The 25,296-nt window shown below is 28.4% G+C and overlaps 2 protein-coding genes across 5 annotated transcripts in view; one reads left to right on the top strand and one right to left on the bottom strand.

Moving 5' to 3' along the window:
* The window catches only part of LOC127283920 (neurotrimin-like), a 164,332-nt gene that overhangs the window by 134,900 nt on the left and 4,136 nt on the right, over positions 1-25,296 (bottom strand). The window lies entirely within an intron of this gene.
* On the top strand, positions 15,246-17,835 carry LOC127283921 (uncharacterized). 3 transcript variants are annotated; one of them, XM_051309048.1, is made up of 7 exons: positions 15,246-15,354; positions 15,455-15,621; positions 15,738-15,896; positions 16,109-16,273; positions 16,481-16,792; positions 16,888-17,226; positions 17,321-17,835. In XM_051309048.1, the coding sequence occupies exons 2-7, from the start codon at positions 15,513-15,515 to the stop codon at positions 17,596-17,598; spliced, it is 1,362 nt and encodes a 453-aa protein (XP_051165005.1). In that variant the 5' UTR covers positions 15,246-15,354; positions 15,455-15,512; the 3' UTR covers positions 17,599-17,835. The 3 variants fall into 3 exon arrangements, with proteins under 3 accessions (XP_051165005.1, XP_051165003.1, XP_051165004.1); XM_051309046.1 differs by having other exon boundaries at positions 15,735-15,896; XM_051309047.1 differs by having other exon boundaries at positions 15,287-15,378; positions 15,735-15,896.

Raw genomic sequence — 25,296 nt, 5'->3', positions numbered from 1 at the left:
CTACGCGTCCGTGTAATTAAGTCGCTATTTACAAAGCACCGTCATTTGGGCGCGCCAACTATTTTCAACGGGTGCAATCCTCCTCAACTCCCTCCCAATACCCTGGCCACGAGATTTCTAACATTGTATGTGCATTTTCACCGTCAAATCGACCAGCAGTCACTAGATTGGACTTGGGCTATACACTCTACAACATGTTTCGTTTCATTGTTTCTAAAGTTTCAATGTGCAACACGTCGGCAAAACGTTTTCCGAGTGTTTTCATCTACAGTATGGTGTATATTTTACTTTTTCAAATTTTACATAAATAGACATTTTCTATTTTTCTCAAATTTAGATTGTTTGAAATTAAAAATTTTTGATAATAGATTATTTGCAAATTGTTAGAAATATATAGAAATTGCAACGATATTCACAGCAAACATTTCCCATGTAGAAAAAAGAGAAAATTGGACGATAGTGGTTTTCGAACTGGATTGGCGTTTCTTGAATTCGAGAAAAGCAAATTGACGAATAGAACCGATTTCTGAATTTGGACATTTTATTAGTACAATTCGTAAAATTTTTTTAGCATGAAAATAATGAAAATTAAGCTATACCACATTCGTAATCAGTGACCCCAAAAAAAACACCTGAGTAACAATTTTCGAGTAAATTGAATTGATTTTTAAAATTGTCGTCCGCCATATTGGATCCGCCATTTTGAATTTTAAAAAAACGGACCTCAGATTCGTAATCAGTGACCTTAAAATTCCCCAAGTAACCATTTTTAAACCAATTGAATTAATTTTTAAAAAAGTCCGCCACATTGGATCCGCCATTACCTACTATTTAAAAAATTCAAAACACTAGAAATTATTTTCAAAAATTAATGAAAATAAAAAAAATTTAATTAAATTTAAAAAGAACAATTAATTTTGTATTTTCCAGATAATATCTGTAATAAATAATTATTTTGTTCTAAAGAATCTGAAAATTTTAATTTGCAATTTTTTTTTTTTGCTAAATTGAAGTTCATATAGAAGACAGACATGTTTTGAAAATAAATAAGAAGCCCGACTGATTTCAGATAAAAACAGTTGCCTGGAGACTGTGCACAAGCAACAAGAACCAATTTCTTTATCCAATTTGTGAAAACCGTTATCTACTATATTTCTCAATAAAATCGTCTATAAAAATTTTTGGGAATTTAGTTTAATATGTGTACAAATATTATATTCGTTTTTTTAATTAAACTGATAATTAAACAAATACACATATATATATATATATATATATATATCTTCCTATATTACAAAAAGATATCGCCGCCTCCGCCGCCGCCGCTGTTTCAAGAATTCTTGACCTAGGAGGGGGGAGTCCCCCCTTCTAAATTTTGAGGTTATGTTCGTTTCAAGGCTCTGAATTTAGCCGCAAGTCCGCCTCCCTCCTCTCATTTCCCCTCCTCCGTCAAAAATGACCTAAATTTTGAGGTTATGTTCGTTTCAAGGGTCTGAATATAGCCGCAAGTCCTTCCCCCTTCCCTCATCTCTCTCTGTATTTCCCGCCAAAAATAGGGGGGTTGGCGCGCGAAGCGCGCAGGGGGGCATAGCCCCTCTAGTATATATATATATATATATATATATATATATTGTAACGTATTTTTTTGACTCTAAAATTACTCTTAAACTTGATTTCTAAATTTTATTATAACAAACGACAAATAATTCTAATTATCAAAATTACTAAACTTGGACGAAATTGGATTCAAACTTTAATGCAAAGTGACCAATAAGAATTATTAATTAAGTCTTCTGCACGTGCCGGTGCTAGTCAGTTATGCAGGTCGTGGAGAGAGGGATGGGTTTTTTTAATAATAAGAGAGTTCATGCTAACAATAAATAATTCGTAAACAATAATTAACAATAAATAAAATATTATATTTTAATATTATAAACTATTAACATTAATAATTTTCTTTATGACATATTTAATCTTTCTTGTTAAAACTTTATTTATTAACATTATTCTATTAATAATAATAGTGAAAAGATTCTTACAAACAATTATAAAAATGACTTACAGTTATGCTCTGCATCGATGATTGGATCCATAGTGGAAAACAATTTATTGCAATTACTTTGAAATAAACCGAACTTATTGTTGTTAAACTTTAATAATATTTAATTATGAAATAATTTATATTTTATTAGTATGACTGTAATCACAAAAACTGTACTTGTAACACATGATCGAAAAACTATTGAAAACTAAACATGTTGACTCGATGAGGGTTGGATAGCAAGAGAGTGAGTTTAAAAACTGAATTCTTAATTAACACTAAAATTGACACTAGATGACGCAACGATTTTCTTTAATTTAAACCAATCAAAAACATTTTCCTATTTTACTTCTCTCAGAATTCTGAATTACTAATACTACTTAAGTGACTTTTCCAATATCAAGCCCGAGATACTTGAATATTGGAACCTGTCATACCGGAAATTCGACAAAGCCTGCCAACCTAAAACTAACTTAAACTAAATTAATGCGAAATTCCTTAAAAATGGATCGCAAGTATTTCAACTGGACTTGTGTCAAGTATAGGAAATTCTCAAAATGGTAAACATTAAATCGTTATTTATATCGAAACTCAAAAATACAACAATTCAAAAGTTTAGTTGCGATTTGTGCAATTTTGACGTCAATCACAAAAAATAACGTCACAATATATATATATATATATAAAGTTAATTATTTTTTTCCTCCGAAAAATTCTAACTTTAATTAACGAATTCACGCTCGATACACGTGCATTGATCATCATTATAGAAAGTCGAAGTGTGTATTGAAAATAATTGGTTCATTTTGATTATATTGTCATTGTAAATTGAATACCTTTTTCTGCATTCAAGAACGCGTGAAAAACTAAAAGTACCGAATTTCAATGAAACTGAAGTGTCACCGGAGAATTAGTGGAAAAAAAATCCATAAAATTGTTGTCAGTATATATAGAGTTTTAGAGAAAGAGGAGACAAAAAAGAAAAGAATTTGATGAAACGACAACAAAAATGAGCTATAAAGATAATATAAAAGATATGTCATTTATATCCTATAGTTATGCCCATATGTAACAACCTCGTTATTCAAAATCAATGTGCTTATGCAATCAAACTTCCCCCAATCAACAAATATAACGTATGCTCACGCCATTCTGATCGTATATTAGAACCTATAGTTTACACACGCTTTATTATATGTGTATATAGTCCTCGTAATTCTATTAAATTCAAAATAGAAATTCTATTTGCCGCATATAAATGTCAAGTAATCAATAAGACGGAAATTAACGCAAAAAAAAAGCCAGAAGATTTTCCTCTTTAATTACTACTCTTTTTATAAGTATAACTTGAAAGTAAATTTCATGCAAGAGAGCAGAAAAAATTTCTTTAACTGGATACAATAATTATGAAGTGAATCATCGTGTGTAAAGAATTATTTGAGTGAAAATATTTTTCTGATGAGAAAAATTTAATTGGCACTTGTGTTAATATATATATATATATATATATATATATATATATATGTATATATATAACGCCAATTGCTTGACTTTTATCATCTGTAACACTTTTACTATTAATTAGTTACAATAAGTGCTTTTGAAGATTTTTAGATTCAAGACAGATATAAGGCAATTTAGTCATTTAGTTCAAAAATTCAAAATGGCGGATCCATAATGGCGGACGAAAAAATTAAAACTTGATAGTATTGATTTGAAACTTGTTACCAATCAAAAACTCTCAAGAAAATTGTGATTGGTCAATTTTAAAATTGGCGCAGAAATATTTCTGCCGTTTGATTATTCGACTATTTGTAATGTAGATTAAATGAAAATTCTAAGTTTTAAGATTTCTATTAAATAATATTTTGTGTTAATAAAAATACGGACAAATGAAAATTTGGTTTAATAAAAATTGTGGTATTTAAAAATTTGATTCAGGCGTCCCAAAATTTTAGAAAATGCATTTAAAATTCTAAATTACAAATCAGCACGTCTGTTCATTAAAGGGTTTATAAATAATGTAATAAAAAAATATTTTACCTTTTACACAAAAAACAATGTATAATGGATAATTTACAAAAGTTAAAAATTTTATGTCTCAAAATTATAATTACATAAGATAAAAATATAAAATAATTATAATAATAAATTATGTTTAAAGTTTAATTGTGAGTTTATTTAATTCTGTAAAAACATTCCTACACGGATAAAATTTTTTCAATTATAAAGTGAATGAATGTATTTCATTGCATGTGAAAATTCTAATAGTTATGTTTAACAATATAAATTGTTGTTAAAAAAAAAAATTTTTTTTATTCTACAGCATACAATATGATGAAATTTAATGAAATTCTTGTTATTCTAAAAACAAAAAAACTGTACGCGTAAAACAAGTAAATGTAAGCCAATTCAAAAAAATGTTTTAATTGACTGATATTTTAGATAGAGAGAAAAAAGTGTTTTATTAATAAAATATGCCAGAATATTAAAAATTGACTCTTATTAAAAAAAAAAAAAAAATTCAAAAACAACCCTATTTTGTAGGCTGTATCAGCTTTTGTTCTATTGTACCTTTACTCACAGTAGAATAAATCAACGTGTGGTCAGACACGGAAAGAGAGAACATCGATTTTGTTTTGATATCATTTTTCCCTTTACATGTTTGCAATATTTTATCCACTGTTTTTTTTTTATTTTTCTGAAAGGGGAAATAGAAATAACAGGAAATGTTGCATTCATTCACACAATGTCTTGTTTAAAGAAAAAATAATATCTTCTTCAACTGATGCATTTGTAATTTAACATATTAAAATCCATTACTTTATTTCATTTTTCTAATATATTAAGAACGTTTCTTATTACATTTTTTTTTCACAAATAAGTATAAAACAATAAATTTATTAAAGTAAATTATAAGTACTTATAACTTCAATTTTTAATTAGCGTTAGAGTTCCACTCAATAATAGTGCAGTTTCACCTTGAATCAATTTTTATCGTTATTTGACCAGAACTTTAATCTTCGAAGCGCTTCGAATCGGCTTTTTTTTTGCGCGTCCCGTTATATAGCAGTAAAGAAAAAAAACTAATATGGAACCCATCATCCTTCTTTTTCCAAGCACAAAAAGCCGTACAATAAACGTGGGAAATGAAAAAACAAAAAAAAAAAGAAACCTTTTTTATGGTATATATTCACCAAACATTGGTTATAAAACGAAGCCGTTTTACGAGAGTATAGAAGCTTTGGAAATTTGTGTTACCATCACGTCGTCACCTTAAAATTACTTCCTGCTATCTCTCCAAGTCTAGTCTGAAATCTACTTTCCAGATAGAACGAACCAATTCGGAACTAATGACATAGAATGAAGACTACGAAATGTAAGAAAATTTTCGATGATTTGTTGGATGACTCGATTCGTTTGTTACATTCTAAAATGTAATAAAGAACGACGATAAATCTCGGTTAATTATCTGATAAAGGTATATGGAAGGTACATATATATAAAGAGAGAGAGAGAGAGAGAGAGAGAGAGAGAGAGAGAGAGAGGGATTCTTCATTATATACTCTACTGCAATTTTACAGTAAAAAGAGAATTTTATTATCCGAAACGAATGACTGTTTTAAATTGACTCACTTTTACTATATTTTAGAGATTCGTAAATTGTGTTACAAAAAACTACCTGTGAATTCAATTCGAAATTTTGTTGTTGCACTTTCACTCTCACAATGAAATTATTTTTTAACACTCGTTTCGTGTCCCAGACAGCACATAACATTGCGGCAATATTGCTGGGCAAGTTTCGCAATATTGCCTTGTAACATTACAGCAATGTTTCCACAATATTAAAATGTCCCACCTTGCTCAATATTGCACAGTAAGCTTGCCACAAGCTTATGGCAAGGTTGCACCACAAGCTTGCAGCAATGTTGCACGGTAACATTGCCGCAAGATTGCTCGGCAAGTTTGCATCGTAAGCTTGCTGTAAGATTGATGTAAGGTCGAATAGTAAGCTAGCTGCAAACTTGATGCTACAGAAAATTCTCGCCGTAGACCATAAAAATAATTTTTTCTTCCATTAAAAAATAGCCAGATTTAAATGTTTTAATTCCATTTTTTATCCTATCTTTAATTTTTTTTAATTAAACAATTAAGTAAAATAAAATTTAAATTATGGATATTTTCTTTTTTGAAGTGATGTTCAAATATTATATAGCCAAAAAACTGACAATAAATTTAAGAAAAGTGCCTACGGCGAGAATTTTCTGTAGCATTAAGTTTGCAGCTAGCTTACTATTCGACCATACATCAATCTTACAGCAAGCTTACGATGCAAACTTGCCGAGCAATCTTGCGGCAATGTTACCGTGCAACATTGCTGCAAGCTTGTGGTGCAACCTTGCCATAAGCTTGTGGCAAGCTTACTGTGCAATATTGAGCAAGTTGGGACATTTTAATATTGTGGCAACATTGCTGTAATGTTACAAGGCAATATTGCGAAACTTGCCCAGCAATATTGCCGCAATGTTATGTGCTGTCTGGGGTCCTAAATGATGTAATAATTTTGAGTCAAAATTTGTGATGTGTGCCAACATTTTTTTTATGGTTTAATTTTTTTTTAAATATACGTTTCTCAAATAATCCTTCAATGTAATTAGTTTTAAAAATTTACTTTAAAACAATCTCCTCTATTGTCTTTTTAAAATCATTTATTTATACCTCTTGCACTGAAAGAACAAAGTAGTTGAGGCAACTAATAAAATGGTTACTAATACCATTTTGGTTAGGAAACTATACTGCTGCTAATTCGATAATCAGGGATACCATTTATAATAGTAAAAAGATAAATAGTTACCGTTACCATTTTATTAGTAAGGGGAACTTACTTTAGTTAGTACCAACTACTAATAAATATTGTAACAGATAAAATTTAGTTAGTTAACCTTACTAATCAACTAGGTAATTCGATGTAATAAAATACAGCCGTAAATATTTATTTAATATTATTCACATTCAAAAAAATATGTTTATTATAAGATTAATATAACTTTCTTGCTGTACCAAGTAAGATATAAATCTTATATTAAACATATTTTTTTATATTTTGCGAATAATAATAAATAAATTTTATAGGTTAGGTTTCTTAGTTAAATTATTATCATTTATATTCAAAACTATTTACATAATCTTCGAACCCTCCTGATATTAATAACTCCCGTAAATCCACGCACTTTTTTAACACTCAATTAAATAATTTATATAAAAATAATATAATTGTAGAAAATATATAAAAAGATAAACACAAATGATCACGTTTTCTCACGACATTGCTTCACGAGCATGAGTGTTGCCAACTGAATTTCTAACAACTGCCAACCGCGTTTGCTAAAAAAATTGGTAAACCCAACTACTCTGTTAGTTAAACTTTTACATGGAACTATTTTTGTAGGTGTGGTTATTATTTCCTGTTTACCAATTCGAAATAGTTGCGCTTGATATCGAAAATATTAAAATTCACTAAAAACATTACTGAGTTTTACTAACTAAATGCGCAGGGGAATAAATACTTCCTTTACTAATAAAAAAAAATAGTAGCCCCAACCATTCATTTCTCTCAGTGTGTATATCCGTTTGACTTTCTTATAGTAAGGAATTTATTCTTCTTTTGTGGCAGTAATTTTATATCTTCTAGGTTAACTTGTGCAGTGTACTGCTAAAGTCAGCAAGTTACTATTAAAATATTAAAAAGGTATTTCACTTGATTTCAGCAGTGCGTCAAACTAAGAGTGAAAGTGAAAATGTATGCACTGAAAGAAATTTCATAGGAAAAAATAACAAAATGCGTATTACATTTTAATATATTCTTTTAGAATTTAGGGAAAAGTGTACTTTTTATTAAAATTCAATATACTTTATATTAAAGTTCCAACTTAAAATCTTTTTTCAAATATTAATAATTATTGTAGAAAGAACGTAAAAAGATTACCAATATTTGAAAATATTATATTAAATTCTCATAGAGTTGTTGCATTATATGGAATGTAGCGTTCTAATATTTGTAAAACTTTATACGAAAAATTGAGAATGTCGGAAGAAAAGGGAAAAAAAGCGGAAACTGTCGGACGTTTCCGTTAATTCTCGGGAGGAAGAGGAGTGAGACTAGGAACAACACATTCACACTTACGATACAGGTTAATACACATACTAATGAACACGCACGTTCATTTCGCTTATACATAGACATTACACGATCGCAACGAAACCTACACTTACAATTCTATACGCATAACGATAAATTTCGCTGGGGGTCGGCATATATCGTTTTCTTATATACTAACTACTGAATATTTTTACCACTTGCGAGAAAGAAGTTTACTTATAATAACTTAATAATAAAAAATAGTTTACTAGTGCCAATGGTGTAATTTTATAGAGGTTACGCTGGGTTCATTTTTATTATTAATTGTCTATATATAGATTTTTCTTTTTTTTCAGATTAAAAATTATGATTGTTATAAAAATTTTTATTGCAAATAAAAATTAAATAATTGTAAAGATGACATCAAAAAATAAAAATTAATAAAAATAATAATAAATTTAATAATTAATAATAAATTTATTATTATTAAATAACTTTAATAAAACATTTTTTACAAATTGAAAATAAATTTAAATTAAAAAGAATTTAAAACACTATAAACATTTGAAACACGTGTGTTGACAGTTGATAGGTACGTTCTGCTGGTTAACAACACTTTCGAAGATCGGATCAAGTCGTAGAAGTTCGAGTAGGACACGAAGCCGCAAACAGACAGAACTTCGGTTAAATTCGTAGTCTCTCGGGAAAATCCGTGACTTTTAATATAAAGTTTTACAAAATGTGAAATAAGTATACGGATATATGTTATTTTTCTTACTATTTTGTGAAATTATTTATTATAATATTTCGTATTCTGTGAATTCATAAAGAAAATACTAATTTTTAAAATAAATATACTAATTCTTATTTCTTAAAATAATAGTTACTCTTAAATTCATTATATATTTTCATAAAAACTGTAATAGTAATCAGTATAGGTGCACTTTTTCCCTAAATTGTAACATTTATATTAAACTCTAATATGAGTTTAATACTTAGTAGTATGAATTTTCTTTCAGTGTGGAATTAATTTTAGTAAAAGTGAATATATTTAGTACGAGGGTAAGAGAAAAAAATAAGTAAACGTGAAAAATTACAGAATACCTTTTCTCTGTTCTTTCCTTGATATTTATATTAATAAAAAAAAAAATTTAGATTTTTTCAACTTTTTTCTTCTTCTCATGCGTTAATTCCACAATAAATACTTAAAAATTTGCTTCGGAATGATTCGTGTCGACACGAAATATACCGACCGTGCAGTGTACTGCTGAAGTCAGCGAGTTACTATTAAAATAGTAATTAATTTGACTTCAGCAGTTTTGCATGGCAGTGACGTCACACGAAATGCTCCCTTTCCATTGTTCAATTCACCGAGGTGCTTCAAACTAAGAGTGAAAGTGAAAATGAATTGAATTAATTTAATATATTTAGTACGAAAGTAAGAGCAAAAATTAAGTAAACGTGAAAAATTACAGAATACCTTTTCTCTGTTCTTTCCTTGATATTTATTTTAATAAATAAAAAAAATTTAGATTTTTTCAACTTTTTTCTTCTTCTCATGCGTTAATTCCATAATAAATATTTAAAAAATTTGCAAATAGTTTAAAACTTCTTTAAATATTTCAAAAAGTCTTTTACTCTCGTTAAATAACATATATAAAACGAAGATATAAAAGACAAATTTCAATATACACATGTGACTTTTAATGAATATGACATCGTTTATTGAAATATATGAAATTGAAAAAGAACTCTTCTCTATGACTTTATTTTTCTGAATGTAAATCTTTTATAAAAATTGAAAAAAAAAAAAAACTTTATAAATATGATGATGATGATGATGTACTCTGTGATGGTAAAACGCACAACCACAGTCCTTTAACTCAAAGAGAGATTTCTAAAAGGGAATTCATGCACAAGAAATATTTTATTTGATATGTGGTCTATTTATGCGAGTAACGGCTTATAAGCTTGTGGTGGGAGAAAAAAATCCGACTTTTCTTGCATCTCAGTAATACACATCCAAGACTTCTATTAATAAAATTTACTTCATATTTTTTTTTACATATTTTGCTCAAGAAATTATTTTTTGTTTTCTAATTTCCACACAAAAATCCTTAAAGATATAACAGTAGATTGATTTTTTTTATAATAAAAAAAAATTGTATATTGAAAATTAAATTGACTAAAATTCAACGACTTTTAAGAATATGAAGGTTGCAAGCGCAATTTGCACCGTTGAATCTTACAAACATATATATATAGTGCAGTAATATGCTTCGTTGCTCGTGATTAAAGTTAACGCTTCTCTTTTCAGATGGTCGCATTTCATATACTATCTAGAAAACTTTCTTCTTGTTAGGAAAGGAAGACAAAAAAAAAAAAAAAAAAATTTCAATGAACAAAACGACACAACTTTTGCATCGTTACGGTTTATTGGATGAATGAAATGCTCTCTTCTGTCACTTTATTTTTTTCACGAAAAAAAAACAACTTCATCTTTTTATTTCCATATGTATATATATATACATATACAGAAGATCATTAGAACTTTTATTTTCTCAAACTTGCAATTTATAACATTTACATCTTACAAATTTTTTTCAAAAAAAATCTCCTTTCTATTTTTTCTGACTTTCTGAAAAATCTCATTAAATTTTTTTTTTTAATTTACACAATCAGAAATAATATTTTTAATAGTGTTTGAAAAAAATTGTTCTTTTATCAGATTTAAATTTAATAGAAGTGCATTGTACTAGGGTGAATTTTTTTTAACGAATTTTTATATCTAAAATTGTGAAAAAGCAATATATTCGTATGTATGTTGTAATAACCGAGTGCCAAAATGTTTTTCAAGAGAAGAGAGAGAGAGAGAGAGAAAAGGTGTTGTAGGAAAACTCGATTAAAAGGTTAGGCACGATCGATATACAATGGTTATAGTGAGAGAAATACTGCTCGCGTACTTTAACGTCCGAGAGAATTGCCTGACATTTTAGTTCGATCGTTCATTAGCCAACAGGCCATTAGATCCGCGGTTAAAGATAAGAGCTTGAAATTGAGATATTACTACATCAATTACACAACTAATGACCGTGAAAAATTAAAATTAAGGGCGAAACATATGAAGAAGGAAAGAAAATTATTTTTTTCGAATCGATAAATCGCTGTGGAATAATAAATTTATCAAATGATTATAACAGTAATTAATCAACAAAATTTTAACAAATTATTTAAGAGGTGTGTGAATGCTGCGTGAAATTTTCGCATTTAGCAATTTATTTTGTTGAATTAAAAATTTTGCGATTAGAGAATTCGATAAGGAAGCTAATGTATTGGCATTAAAATTGCTTAAAAAAGAGGCTAAAATACTTGTTACAAGTTTAAATAATGATCAGCGCAAAATTTTTGATGTCATGGCAGCAATATGATAATTGCAAGAATAGGTGCAATATAAGTGGAATGTCAAAACACTCTGAACTGTTAAAAAGTGCTAAAATCATTATTTGGGATGAAATTACACTAAATTTTCTCTACAAGCAATGAAGTCTATGTTGCGAGATATTACACAATGTAATAAACCATTTGGAGGTAAAGTTATTTTTTTGCTTTCAGGAGATTTTCGACAAACTTTGCCAATTGTTTTACATGATAGCCGCAATCATATTGTTGAGGTATGTGTAAAAAATAGCAGATTGTGGATTCTTTTTGAAACAAAGTCCTCAAATGTTAACGTTCGATTAGATAATAATGAGATAGAGTTTTCAAATTGGTTATTAAATGTTGATAATGGTAAACCACAATCAATGTTTGAAAGAAAAAATAGTGTTTTAGAAAAACCACAGGATTTGATTTCTGATAGGAATTTAATTGACGAGATTTGAATGAACGTATTTTGTTAACATTAGAAGAGCAAGAAGTAGTTTATTATACTGTTGATTCTCATGTCGACGACGACCTAAAAAATGTAAAGAATATTGTTCCAATAGAATTTTTAAATAGTTTAACACGGTTTGCCTCGATAAATTATTATCTTTAAAGGTAGGATGTATAATTATGCTTTTGAGAAATATGAATTCGATACATGGATTATGTATAATGGGACTCGATTAGTGGTAAAATTATTATTGAGAAAAGTTATTTCTACAGAAATAATTAATAAAAAATCTAAAGGCGAAATAGTTTTTATTCCACGTATTCATTTATCTCTTTCGTAAGACACATATGTTTTCAAAATGATAAGAAGACAATTTTCAGTTAGACTTGCTTATACCATGACTATTAATAAATTTCAAGGAAAATCTTTTGACAAAGTAGGAATATATTTACTAATTTCAACATTTGGTCATGGTTAAATTTATAATGATTGTTTTCGAGTTAAATCAAAGGAACATTTAAAAATCCATGCTGTTCATTCTGTTGGGTACAAAAATGGAGAAATTTCTCAAAAGTTATATTTGAAGAATATTGTTTATCATGAAATACTTTGATGTGATGCTACTTCGATGGGACCAACAACACTACTGCAACACTTCAAAAAATAGCTAAAACATTGTCCCTAAAAACTCGGGCTACAAAATAGCCTATACATAAATTTTAATGATCGTAAAAGTCGATCAAAATTTTTACATCAAGGATTAGACAAGAAACAATGCAATGAATCGTTATCAGAATGTTTTTGTTTTATTTGCCTTAAATTATTTTTATTATTATTAATATTCGTTAAAATTTATTAATCAACAAAATAACAGTTCTAAAAAAAAGTATTAAAATTTCCTACAATGATTAAAAAATACAAACACTTAAATAAATTGTCTCACTAAAAATTGTTTTCCCAATAATAATAATAGCTTTAATTTAATTTCTACTAACTAAAAATTTTATCAAAGCAAAATTAAAATAATTATTTAAACAAATTTTAACCATTTTTCTTTTTTTTTTGAAGAAATTTTTACAGCATATGCTTGACCCAGTAATTTCAAGTCTGCAGGTGTTACAAGCGCATATTGGAATGTATACATGAATACTTGTTGTGCAATTAAACGTATTAAACTCAACGGCTATATTCCTTTGTATATACATAGCAATGCCAAGTAGAAATTAGATTCACTTTTCAAATAGAAAATTTTAATAAAAACAAGAAGATCAGTTTAAAATTGCTCTCTTATCCTTATTTCATGGATGAGCGCAAACATAAAATGCAATTATTTTGAAAAAAAAAAAATTGTTATCTATTCTCACTCAGTATTTGTTCATGTTTTTTTCTCTCTCTCTCTCTCTCAACTATTCGATCCAGGATATTGTTAGTCCGCGGAAGTGCTTCCTGGAAAAGTAATACACTCGTGTCATGATTTCAGTCGCGTGCTGTGGCTCGTTTCATTTTTGTGCTCCATACCCAGGGGCAATTTTCTCATTCCCTTCACTATATGTTTTTTGCAAATTCTTTTGCTATGTACATAGGCTACACTGACAAAATGTTTTTTATTATTATTATTATGAAAAATAATTTAAAAATAATATTTAAATGCAAAAAAATATTTATAATTAAGAACAAAGAAAAAAGGGTTTAAAATTTATTAATTCTAGGTTTTTGTGGTTGTTAAATCAAAATCGTAATCAACGATCCTAAAAACTCCTGGATAAAGAGTTTTTTTTAAACAAATCTAATGAATTTAAAAATAGGCGATCATATTCGATACGCTATTTAAAGTTTTTTAAATCCTTTATCAGATTTTATTTCAACGATCTCGAAATCCCCCCCCCCCCCCGGAAAGACAGTATTAAGAGAATTCGACCAATTTTTAAAAATACTTCAGCTATTTAAAAAAAATTGTTTTCGAAAATTCTTAGTTCTGTTTTAAGAAGTTTTGTAATAATTTTTTTTGTAATTTTTTTTTTCTTTAAATGTTACGATTGTAAAAAAGTATATTTACCCAGGTGCGAGTTGGCGGTCGGCCCCAAGTTGGGCCAACCATGTGCTCAGTCGGCCTACCTTGGGCAGCCAGAGAACGGGCTGACTAACGAATTGATAACGTCAACCGACCTAGGGTCGACTTGGTTGGCCCAACTATGGGTACCCAAGTCGGGCCAACTGTGGCTGCCCTAGTTGGGCCAACCGTTAGAGAAGACGGTCGGCAGCCACAGTTAGGCCAACTGTGGCTGCCCTAGTTTTGCCATTATATCCCACAGTCGGCCCAACCATGGCGGCCAAGATTGGCCCAACTGCGGCTGCCGACTGTAGTCTCCAACGGTTGGCCCAACTATGGCAGCCACAGTTGGACCGACTGTGGCTGCCAAGGTCATGCCGACCAAAGTTCCCCATAGTCGGCCCAACTGTGGGTGCCCTAGTCATGCCGGCCATTGTTCTCCATAGTCGGCCCAACTAGGGCGGCCAAGGTTGGTCCAACTGTGGCTGCCGACCGTCGTGACAGATGGTCGGCCCAACTGTGGCTGCCCAAGTCATGACGACCATTATCCCCCACAGTCGGCCCAACTATGGGAACCATGGTTGGTCTAACTAGGGCTACCGACGTTGGCAGCCATAGTCGGGCCACCTTTGTGTGACAATATTTACCATGGTCGGCCCAACTAGGGCGGCAGACTCTCGTGCAGCCCTAGTTGGGCCGACCATGGGCCAACCAACCATCTCTGGCGGCAGACCGAAATTCACACCTAGGTAGTATTTAAATAACCCTGAAAATATCTTATTTATTGTATCTGAAAATAAAAATGATTGACAATGGAATTATTTTATTTCCTAGAAAAAAAATATACTCTAGAATTACAATATTGCTTCATTTCGAATAATTAAGAAATAATTTAAAATTTGTGATAATATAAATACAAAGATTAAACTTACAATACTAATTTTAAGTAATTTACAATAGTTTCTTAAAAATTGTTCTTTAAATATTATGATTGTGATAAAAATTATACGATAACATAATTCTATTTTAATAACATTTAATAATATTCTCGGAAATGAATTAGCGTTCATACTATATATAATAATAAAAATATAATGTTTGTATATTGATAAATTTAATTTAAATCTAAATGATGTATCACTGGCAATAGTTTTTGAAATATCGAAGTTGTCAGCAGTATATAAAAGGTTGAAATTTGTATTATCGTCACAGTATAACTAAACAAGTCTAAAGAAGTCTTAAGGCAGAAGGTAACTTATGCTAGCTCGGTAGAAGTAATATAATTCCTCTTTGTTTTATTATTTTTTACTATTTAAGCTTCATTTTTTCTACATTCAATTTATTATTCAGGCTACCACATTTAATCTGATTCGATTGATTGCTAACGTAAACTAAAAACGTTAGCAAAATGGCAACTACAAGATCATTGGGTTTCTATTTTGCCATTTTTACCGTTCTGTCAATATTCGTTGACACTAATTGTCAAACACCTTTAAGTGAGAATGATTCTTCAGAAGGTAAAAAGATTTTATAGTTAGTTGTTTTCATTCCGTCCTTAATTAAAAATTTTGGTAAATCGTTTTCCATGTTCGTATATTTTATTCTGATATCATATATATATGTTTGTTAGCAGGTACCTGTTTTAGTTCTAATAGTCAGGTTGATGTAAAAATGGAACCATTTTTTAAATACGATTTAAGATGGAAGAAGCCCAATCGCGAAGGTTTAATAGAGTACAGAATATGTATGTCAGTACAGGAATACAATATTATCAAAAATGAGACAACATTTTGTAAGTAACATTTAGTTAAAAAATGAATTTCTGTTATGAGATAAAACTGTATCTATAATATCTTGAATTTAAATGTGTAAATTTTAATTATTTATAAAAATTAAAATTTTACACAACAAATTAATTGTTTTTTCATTACGGTGTATATTGATATAATACTAATTTTATAACAGTACGAATTAATAATGCACATACATGTGTTTTTCTTGTAGTGGATGAAAAATGTGAATTTTATACCAGTAGTGCTGATTGTCCATCTTTTACAATGAATACATATATGATTGGTGACTTATTTCAATTTTTTGTTTATGTTCCTGAACCATATAAATATGGTTATTGGTTGAGGAGCTCTCAATTTAACAGGACAGAAATAATTGGTATGGATCTCAACATATTCAGTAATCAGTTATAATATTAACGCTTTTATTACTCTTAGAAAAAAATCAATTTACAATGCTAATTCTTCTTTAGCATTTTAATGTTCCATGAAATAATTCTCAAAAAAATTGCAAAACACATTAACAACCTGTTAGGGATAATTTTTAAATTTGAATTTTATTCTATGTTTATATTTTAATTTACAGATGGTTGTAAAGTTAGGGGAGATGTCAATGTATTTAATATCACTGAAACATCTGCTATTGTGCAATGGGAAAAGCCTAAAAATTGTAATTACATGTATATGCTATATACAGTGAATAAAAATCGTCAGCTTCGAACTGGATGGTATGTACCTGAGGGAGGTTATGAACTATCAAATTTTTTCAATATTACCACTGTAACGGAAAACAATCTTATACCAGGAAGCAAATATGAATTTAGATTAGATGTTTCATTTCAATCAAATAGAATACAAAGAATCTCTAGCCCATATATAAGAATTAAACATCCTTTAGGTACGATCAATTAAAATTCACATGTTTCTTTTTTAAGGTTTATCAATTAACATGCATTTAAACAATATTGATATTTTACTATTATTCTATTACAGATTCAAAAATTGATTCTTATCTCAGCAAAAGATCCAATTCAATTGACCATGATGAACTCATCAAAGTTCTTGATTTCACTGATACAACAGTCAATATTCAGTGGAGCAAACCTGAGAAAATTTCCACCGCTGCAAAAATGGACGTTTTTATTATTGAATCAAGTCAAACTAAGGAACTTGAGTTGGTTGACGATGTATATTCTTATGGATTAGAAAATTATGTGTATCGAATTAAATATTTAAAACCCGGGAGAAATTATAAATTTCTAGTTGCGTATACAGATGGCGAGGATGTTTATTTTCTCATAAGCAAAGAAATCATTACTGACAATCCATCAGGTACGAATCTTTAGTAAAAAAAAAAAAATATACAGAATTGAAGATGATAAATTATTTATATAATTTTTTATTTTCTAATGAAATATTTTTGCAGTTAAGCCTAATAAAATCCCAGGATCACTTGATTATTCATATAACAATACTACTGAAACAATCATGTTCAAATGGAATAAACCTGTTAATAGTCCCACAACTGTAAACTATAAATTAAAAGTTGGATATGGATTTTATCGATCGATTTATAATTCTTCAGAACATCCAACATACACTATGAGTGCTTCACAACTTCCTAATGAATTTGAAGCCCGTCTTTATGCTTGCAATATTCTCAACTGTTCACCATCAGTCAACATTACTATAAGTAAAATGTAGGTACAATTTTTAACATTTGTACTCAAGAAAGGTTTTCTACAGTTTTCCTGTCTTCTGTGAATTATTCAAAATTGATAATCCAGGTAAATGCGAGTACACTTTATTAATTTAAGATCGCTGTAAGCACAATATTAAACATGATTTTATGAATAACTTGTAAAGTTCATTAAGCTGTAAAACAATTGAGTTGCCGGAAAGTAAAACCACACATAAAATTATGACTCCCATTGAATTAACATGGCCGTCAGAATTTTATGTGTGGTTTTACTTTCCGGCGACTCAATTGTAAAAAAATAAATATATTTGAATAAACATACTGTAATGATTAATCTTGACACTTTTTATAATAATAATTCCCATCTGGGAAAGTTACCCCCACAGCATCGAAACTTTCCTAAAGATTTCCTAAAAGATTTATTTGAAATGTTCGGAATATTTAATTGCAATGAGTCGGTGGACCGACTCATTTTGAACTGCAACAAAAATGAACATCGAGAAACTCATTTTGAACTTCAGGCAAAAAGCATCAAAATGAGCTAGATCCGTTTCATTTTAAGTTCAAGTTAAAATGACAATTATAGTCAATTAAGAAGCACTTTATCATAAAACCATTAATCAAAATCATTGTTTTCAATGAACAAACAGATTACACTTGAAAAAACTTTGTTTCTTAAATCCGATTAATTGAATTTATAGAAAACAAGATAAATTATTTTTAGGTTAGAAACTTCTGAATTAACAGAAATAAATACCAACCATGCAACACGAAACATGAAATTTAACAGCACCACTGTCTAAAAACCAAAGATAATGGCGCCAAATTTAAACTTGAAACTATAACCAAAAATAAAGTGTTATTCATTATAATAATGTAATGATTGTTATAACATATATTAATAATATATATTTATAATTATATAACGTATTATAATACATATAATATATTATAATTATATAATTGTAAAATATTATTATCTCTCATATAAGAAAAATTATCATAATGAAATAAGCATATATTTTAATTGAACATCTTTTTTTTTTTTTTTTTTTTTGAACATTTTTTTAATTCTTGGCTTTCTTACAAATTTAACATTGACCAGTCAGTTTTTATGATCAACAAATTATTATGATTTATAAAAAAGTTTAATTATTTTAAATTAAGTTTTCTAAATTTAAACAAATTAATTATTAGGTTTTAATTTGGAGTTATTTTTTAAATTTATAAATACATTTGAAATTAAATTGTCTTTGCATTTAATAATTTTTTTATTGTGAATTTTATAGAAAATAAAATTCTAAATATCAATTTTACGTAAAATTGTCAAACGCTTTTTTCTGTTTCAATTATTCTTCTATCCCTTTTTATAAAATAAATATTAAGGAAAGTCTTTTTTAAATTTTCATGAAATGCAATAGTATATTTTAATAAAGAGAAAAATTCGAAAACAGTTTATTTATTCATTTTCTTGAACTCTTATTCAGAAAAACAATTTTTTCCTTTTCAGATAATATTTTTCACATTAGATTGTTAAATTAAATTAAATTTTTTCTGGCACGTTTAAATATTTTTAAATTATATAATATTTTTAATTTTAAAAATAATCAAATAATTAATTTAAGAATATTATTATGTAACAGATTATAATTACTACTTTATGTATAATTTAATTATTTTACATCCACAGTCCAGTTTTGTAATATATAAATATATAAATAATTCTAATCAAATAATATAAAAGTATTAATATTATTTAATATTATTAATATTAAATAAATATTAATATAATTAATGTAATATATATATATATATATATATATTAATTTTTATTTAAACTTATTTTAATAAATTTATCCCATACCATTTTTTTAATTGTAATTCTTGTATATTTTACAATTATTATATATTATCTATTATTATATTTATATTATATATAAACATATTATACATTAACTATAATTATTCAAATTTATTGTTAAATTAAAGTAAAAAATATTTCTACTATTTCAATTTGAATATTGCGCCAGTGTGGCGCTGCATACATAAGTTGAAGTTGTTGCCAACATAATAATCTTAAACTCTTGAATTTCAACAGAAACTAACATAATCTGACATTTGATCCGGGTCCGGTTCATTTTGAGTAACTTGAAGTTAGTTGTTGTTCATTATGATACCGAATTCAGAATGAACTGCAACAAAAATGAACTCAGTTTTTTTTTGTGTACTTTTGCATTTGGTATAAATATAAATTTATAACTAAAATACAAATATGTAAATTAATTTATTATCAAATTATAGATTGACTATTGAAATTGTATATTATTTTAATCAAAAATTGCTCAAAAGGAAAGATTTACATTTTTATATAATTGATCTAGGTAGATTCATCTCATCGAAATTTTGAATTAACGCTTATATGTTATGAAGATTGAATATTATATACATAAATGTTTATCTTAATATATAAAACTGAATTCACTGTTTTGTAACACAGGTTGCACATCATATAAGTAAATAAAGTTTTGTTTAACATTTGCGAGAGCTTGTACATATACACACTATAAGTCGTGTAATTAATTAAACTTCTGTAATCAGCATTTCCACACGACAAAGTACACTGATTATTCTATTACGCTTATTTCATCTAAAGCATCATGTGACGGTGCACATAAATGGTAAAATAATGTAGAATTGAAAGAGGTAAATACTGCAGAAATTGATTTTCACTTCTAGCGTCATTTTACAAATTAATAAAAATGATGTTCATTAATATTGAAAAAAAAAAATTTATATAGTAAATTTGATAAAGTTAATTTTTTACAAATTCAATGTCTTATAATTTCTTTTTTGAAATAAATATTAACTCACGAAGGAGAAATTTTTTTTCTATTTATTTTGAACTATGTTTGTTTTTTTTAATTTAAGAAATTAATTTTTTAAAGATAAACGGCATATCTGTGCAATGTTTTCAATACTTTTGAAAAATTAAAACACAATTTACAAAATGTAATATATAACATAGGCAAACAAAATTTCAACAACTCTTTATATTGACTAAAATATATTTTTCCCGATTCTTATGGAAGGACGCCAATTCTGATAGGGATTTAAAAAAAAATGTGTCATTCCATTAAAGAATTGAAAAACATGATATTCCAGATATCAAAATATTTTTCCTATTTTTAGATTGATTTAACAAAAAAAAAATTGATAAATGTCAATAATTATTTTTTTGCATTAAATTTGGAAATTAAAGTAATTAATTAAAAATAAGTTTGAAAATTCAATAAATTAATAAATAGAAAATAATAGATATGAATAGCAATTTAGAAATAGTTTTATCGTTATATTGTGAAACAGTATTTTCATGGTGTCTTATTCTTCAACCCAAAGGCGAAAGTGTTCTGTTTTTTTTTTTGCTCACTAATCCAACGAAATGAGCAAAAAATATTTGATATCTGAAATGGCATGTTTTACAAATCTTAACTGGAATGTCACGTTTTTCAATTCTCATCTGAATTGGCGTCACTCTCTGATTCCAATCGTTGAGATTTTTTGCCTTTTGCTAATATCAAAAAATAATAATAAAAACCACCAGAACGATATCAAAATAATCTGGTTTTCAATAGATACAGACAAATTATTATTGGTGTCAAATAATTATTTGGTATCATTCATTTTTTTATTTCTTTGGTAAATTCTTGTATTTTACACTGTATACATTGATCAATACCAGTGTATATATTCTTTGCTTATCTGGCTGCCTTCTTATACTGTTAACTTAATTTGAATTGATTGAGTTTAGAATAGATTTCTTCGTTTCTCTGCGCGCGACAATTTAATTTACCTTTTCTCAGACTTCTCATGACTATACTAGCAATCTACAAACTTTACTAAATATACCAATAATATCATCAAGATTTTTATAAAATCGATACACTTTCTCCTTATAAATTGCCCTTCACTTCTAGGGATATTGAATTTATTTTTGTTCGATGGTATATATAGGAATTTAAAAAAATTTCCCATTATTTTTTTTTACATTCAGTTGTTGACATCAGTGAAAAACAATAGCAATATATATACAAACATGGTTCAAAACTTTTAAATGCATATTTGAAGTAAAACTCTTATATCCCAATATCTGAGCTCCAATTGTCTAAAGTTGGATGAATTTGGTGTTAAATCGTGTACTTCATAAATCTTAATGTCTATGTATCCATATAGCTTGTTCAGAGACTTTCTTTCAGTTCTTTCTTTCCTTCTGATTCCATAAATCTTCATTCCCAAATACCACATTCTCCGTTTCAAGTTCTTTATTTTATCCTATTTCTCTCTTGACTTGACACACTCAATCTGAGAGTATTGATCTTGCTTTTAGTTATAGAGCAAAAAGAATTTTTCAAATTTTTGCAATTTAAAATTTAAACAAAAAGAAATTGAATTATTCTACTTAAATATTCATGAGTTTTTAATAAGGAAATTTTTATATCGCCTTTATTATAGTATTTAACGTTGTTAAATAAAATGAGAGTTCGTCATCTTATGGAATTTCTAGTTTTCTGGAAAATTAATTAGTACATTTTTCAAATATCAGGTTATTATATTCTTCTTTGATTCTTTTAAGATTCTTATCAGAATTTAATTTTTCCTCCCTTTTCCTACTTAAATAACTTAAATTTTTTTCTGCGAACAAAAAAAAAATATTTTTCTACCTATAAAAAGACTATAAGTATATGTAAGTAAAGATAAGTTTAGCTTTATAAATTTTAATAAAAGAATGTAAAATTTGAAACCTAGCTAATTTTCTTAATAAATAATATTTAAATTTTTGTAGAGATCCAAGAAAGATCTGGGGGGTCAATTACGTAACTTTTTCCGGATTCCACATTCCGGATCCCACATTTCACATTCCGGATTCCAAATTCCTCATTCCCAATTCCACATTCCGGATCCCACATTCAAAATTCCGTATTTTAGACTCCACATTCTGGATTCCACTTTTAAAATTCCGGATTCCATATTTCACATTCCGGATCCCACATTTCGTATTCCAGATTCCAAATTCAGGATACAACTTTTTACATTCTGTAATCCACATTCCGGATTCCACTTTTTAAATTCTGTATTCCGGATCCTATATTTCACATTCCGTATTCCACTTTCCACATCCCACTTTGCGGATTCCATTTTCCACAATCCGTATTCCTCTTTAAAATGTTGGACGTGAAATCTGGCATTTTGTAAGTGGAATCCGAAATGTGAAATCCGGAATACGGACTGTAAAAAGTGTAATCCGAAATATGGGATTTAGAATGTAGAATCCGGAATGGTAAAAGTGGATTCCGGAATGTAGGATCCAGAATACGAAATGTGAAATGTGGAATCAGGAATACGGAATTTTAAAAGTGAGATCCGGAATGTGGAAAGTGTAATCCGAAATATGGGATTTAGAATGTAGAATCCGGAATGTTAAAAGTGGATTCCGGAATGTGTAATCCGGAATGTAGGATCCAGAATACGGAATGTGAAATGTGGAATCAGGAATACTGAATTTTGAAAGTGAGATCCGGAATGTGGAATTCGGAATCCGGAGTTGGGAAGCTGAAATACAGAATTTTGTAAATAAGATCCAGAATTTGGAATTCGAAATATGGAATGTAAAAAGTGTTATCCGGAATGTGGAATGTTTAATCCGAAATATGGTATTTGAAATGTAGAATCCGGAATGTTAAAAGTGGATTCCGGAATGTGTAATCCGGAATGTAGGATCCACAATACGGAATGTGAAATGTGGAATCAGGAATACTGAATTTTGAAAGTGAGATCCGGAATGTGGAATTCGGAATCCGGAGTTAGGAAGCTGAAATACGGAATTTTGAAAGTAAGATCCAGAATTTAGAATTCGAACTATGGAGTGTAAAAAGTGTTATCCGGAATGTGGAAAGTGTAATCCAAAATATGGTATTTAGAATGTAGAATCGGAAATGTTAAAAGTGGATTCCGGAATCTGTAATCCGGAATGTAGGATCCAGAATACGAAATGTGAAATGTGGAATCAGGAATACGGAATTTTAAAAGTGAGATCCGGAATGTGGAAAGTGTAATCCGAAATATGGGATTTAGAATGTAGAATCCGGAATGTTAAAAGTGGATTCCGGAATGTGTAATCCGGAATGTAGGATCCAGAATACGGAATGTGAAATGTGGAATCAGGAATACTGAATTTTGAAAGTGAGATCCGGAATGTGGAATTCGGAATCCGGAGTTGGGAAGCTGAAATACGGAATTTTGTAAATAAGATCCAGAATTTGGAATTCGAAATATGGAATGTAAAAAGTGTTATCCGGAATGTGGAATGTTTAATCCGAAATATGGTATTTAGAATGTAGAGTCGAGAATGTTAAAAGTGGATTCCGGAATGTGTAATCCGGAATGTGGGATCCAGAATACGGAATGTGAAATGTGGAATCAGGAATACTGAATTTTGAAAGTGAGATCCGGAATGTGGAATTCGGAATCCGGAGTTAGGAAGCTGAAATACGGAATTTTGAAAGTAAGATGCAGAATTTGGAATTCGAACTATGGAGTGTAAAAAGTGTTATCCGGAATGTGGAAAGTGTAATCCAAAATATGGTATTTAGAATGTAGAATCGGAAATGTTAAAAGTGGATTCCGGAATCTGTAATCCGGAATGTGGGATCCAGAATACGGAATGTGAAATGTGGAATCAGGAATACGGAATTTTGAAAGTGAGATCCGGAATGTAAAATTGGGAATACGGAATGTGGAATACGGAATGTGGAATTTTAAATGAATCTGCAATAATCGAAACTGTGGAAGTAAAACCAAAAAATTTATCATCTAAAATTAATTTTATGAAACAAAACATAAAAAGTATTTTCATAAGTTTTAAATTTTACACATCAGCAATTTGATGATAAAATGAAATTATTTATTTTACTAAAACAAAAGTCTTTTTTAATATATTGTACTAAAAAAAAGCACACACACACATTAATAGAAGGAGTAAATTATTCAGAAGAAGAGAGTTATATTCAAAACTCGGCGTCAAATTATTTCCACTGAGATGATGTGCTCGCCTCTGTATAAGATAAAGCTCCTGCAAAACAGGTACATTTGCTTTGATCACACGACTGTGTGTAACGTACAACGCTTTGCGTTTTCGACCGGACGACGACATTCCCTCTATAAAATTGCGCCTCTGAAAGGGATGTCATATATTTTCGAATTTCTACACGCATCGTATATATAAAATTTTTTTTTTAAGATATGAATATATCAAAGGATAAAGTATTAAAAAGTAATTTATATAATTGCTGTAAAATAAAACTATATATATATTGCAGTAACAATTTAATTACTAACATTCTAATTAAATATTGTCTGTATAATTTCACTACAATATATAAACGTCTTTGTAGCAAAAATAAATATTCTCAGAAATGTAAAACAAGAGAGTATATATAGAATAGATGAAGAAAGTTAGTTGAAAAAGTTACTGCACGGTTACGCTAATTATATTTAAGTTATACGACACAGTGTTTTAGTTCTATTAAATACACCTAAAAACTTTTACTAGAATCAAATGTTGGTCTCTCATTTTCTAATTGTGCAAGTCTTGGTCAAAAAAAAAGAGGGAAAAAAATTCATTTAACCACAGTTGCTATTTTATTTTT

The sequence above is a fragment of the Leptopilina boulardi genome, unplaced genomic scaffold, assembly GCF_019393585.1.
Source record: "Leptopilina boulardi isolate dan_hultmark-lab unplaced genomic scaffold, ZJU_Lbou_2.1 LbouV2_316, whole genome shotgun sequence".
In the NCBI taxonomy this organism is placed as follows: Eukaryota; Metazoa; Arthropoda; class Insecta; order Hymenoptera; family Figitidae; genus Leptopilina; species Leptopilina boulardi.
The sequence above is the reverse complement of the archived record's forward strand: the minus strand, read 5'-3'. Positions and strand labels throughout refer to the sequence as shown.

Coding starts and splice junctions, on each gene's coding strand:
- LOC127283921 (XM_051309046.1), top strand. CDS start 15,513: ATGGCAACTACAAGATCATTGGGTTTCTATTTTGCCATTTTTACCGTT. Junction 16,274..16,480: donor TAACAGGACAGAAATAATTG/GTATGGATCTCA, acceptor TTTAATTTACAG/ATGGTTGTAAAGTTAGGGGA. Junction 16,793..16,887: donor AAGAATTAAACATCCTTTAG/GTACGATCAATT, acceptor ATTCTATTACAG/ATTCAAAAATTGATTCTTAT.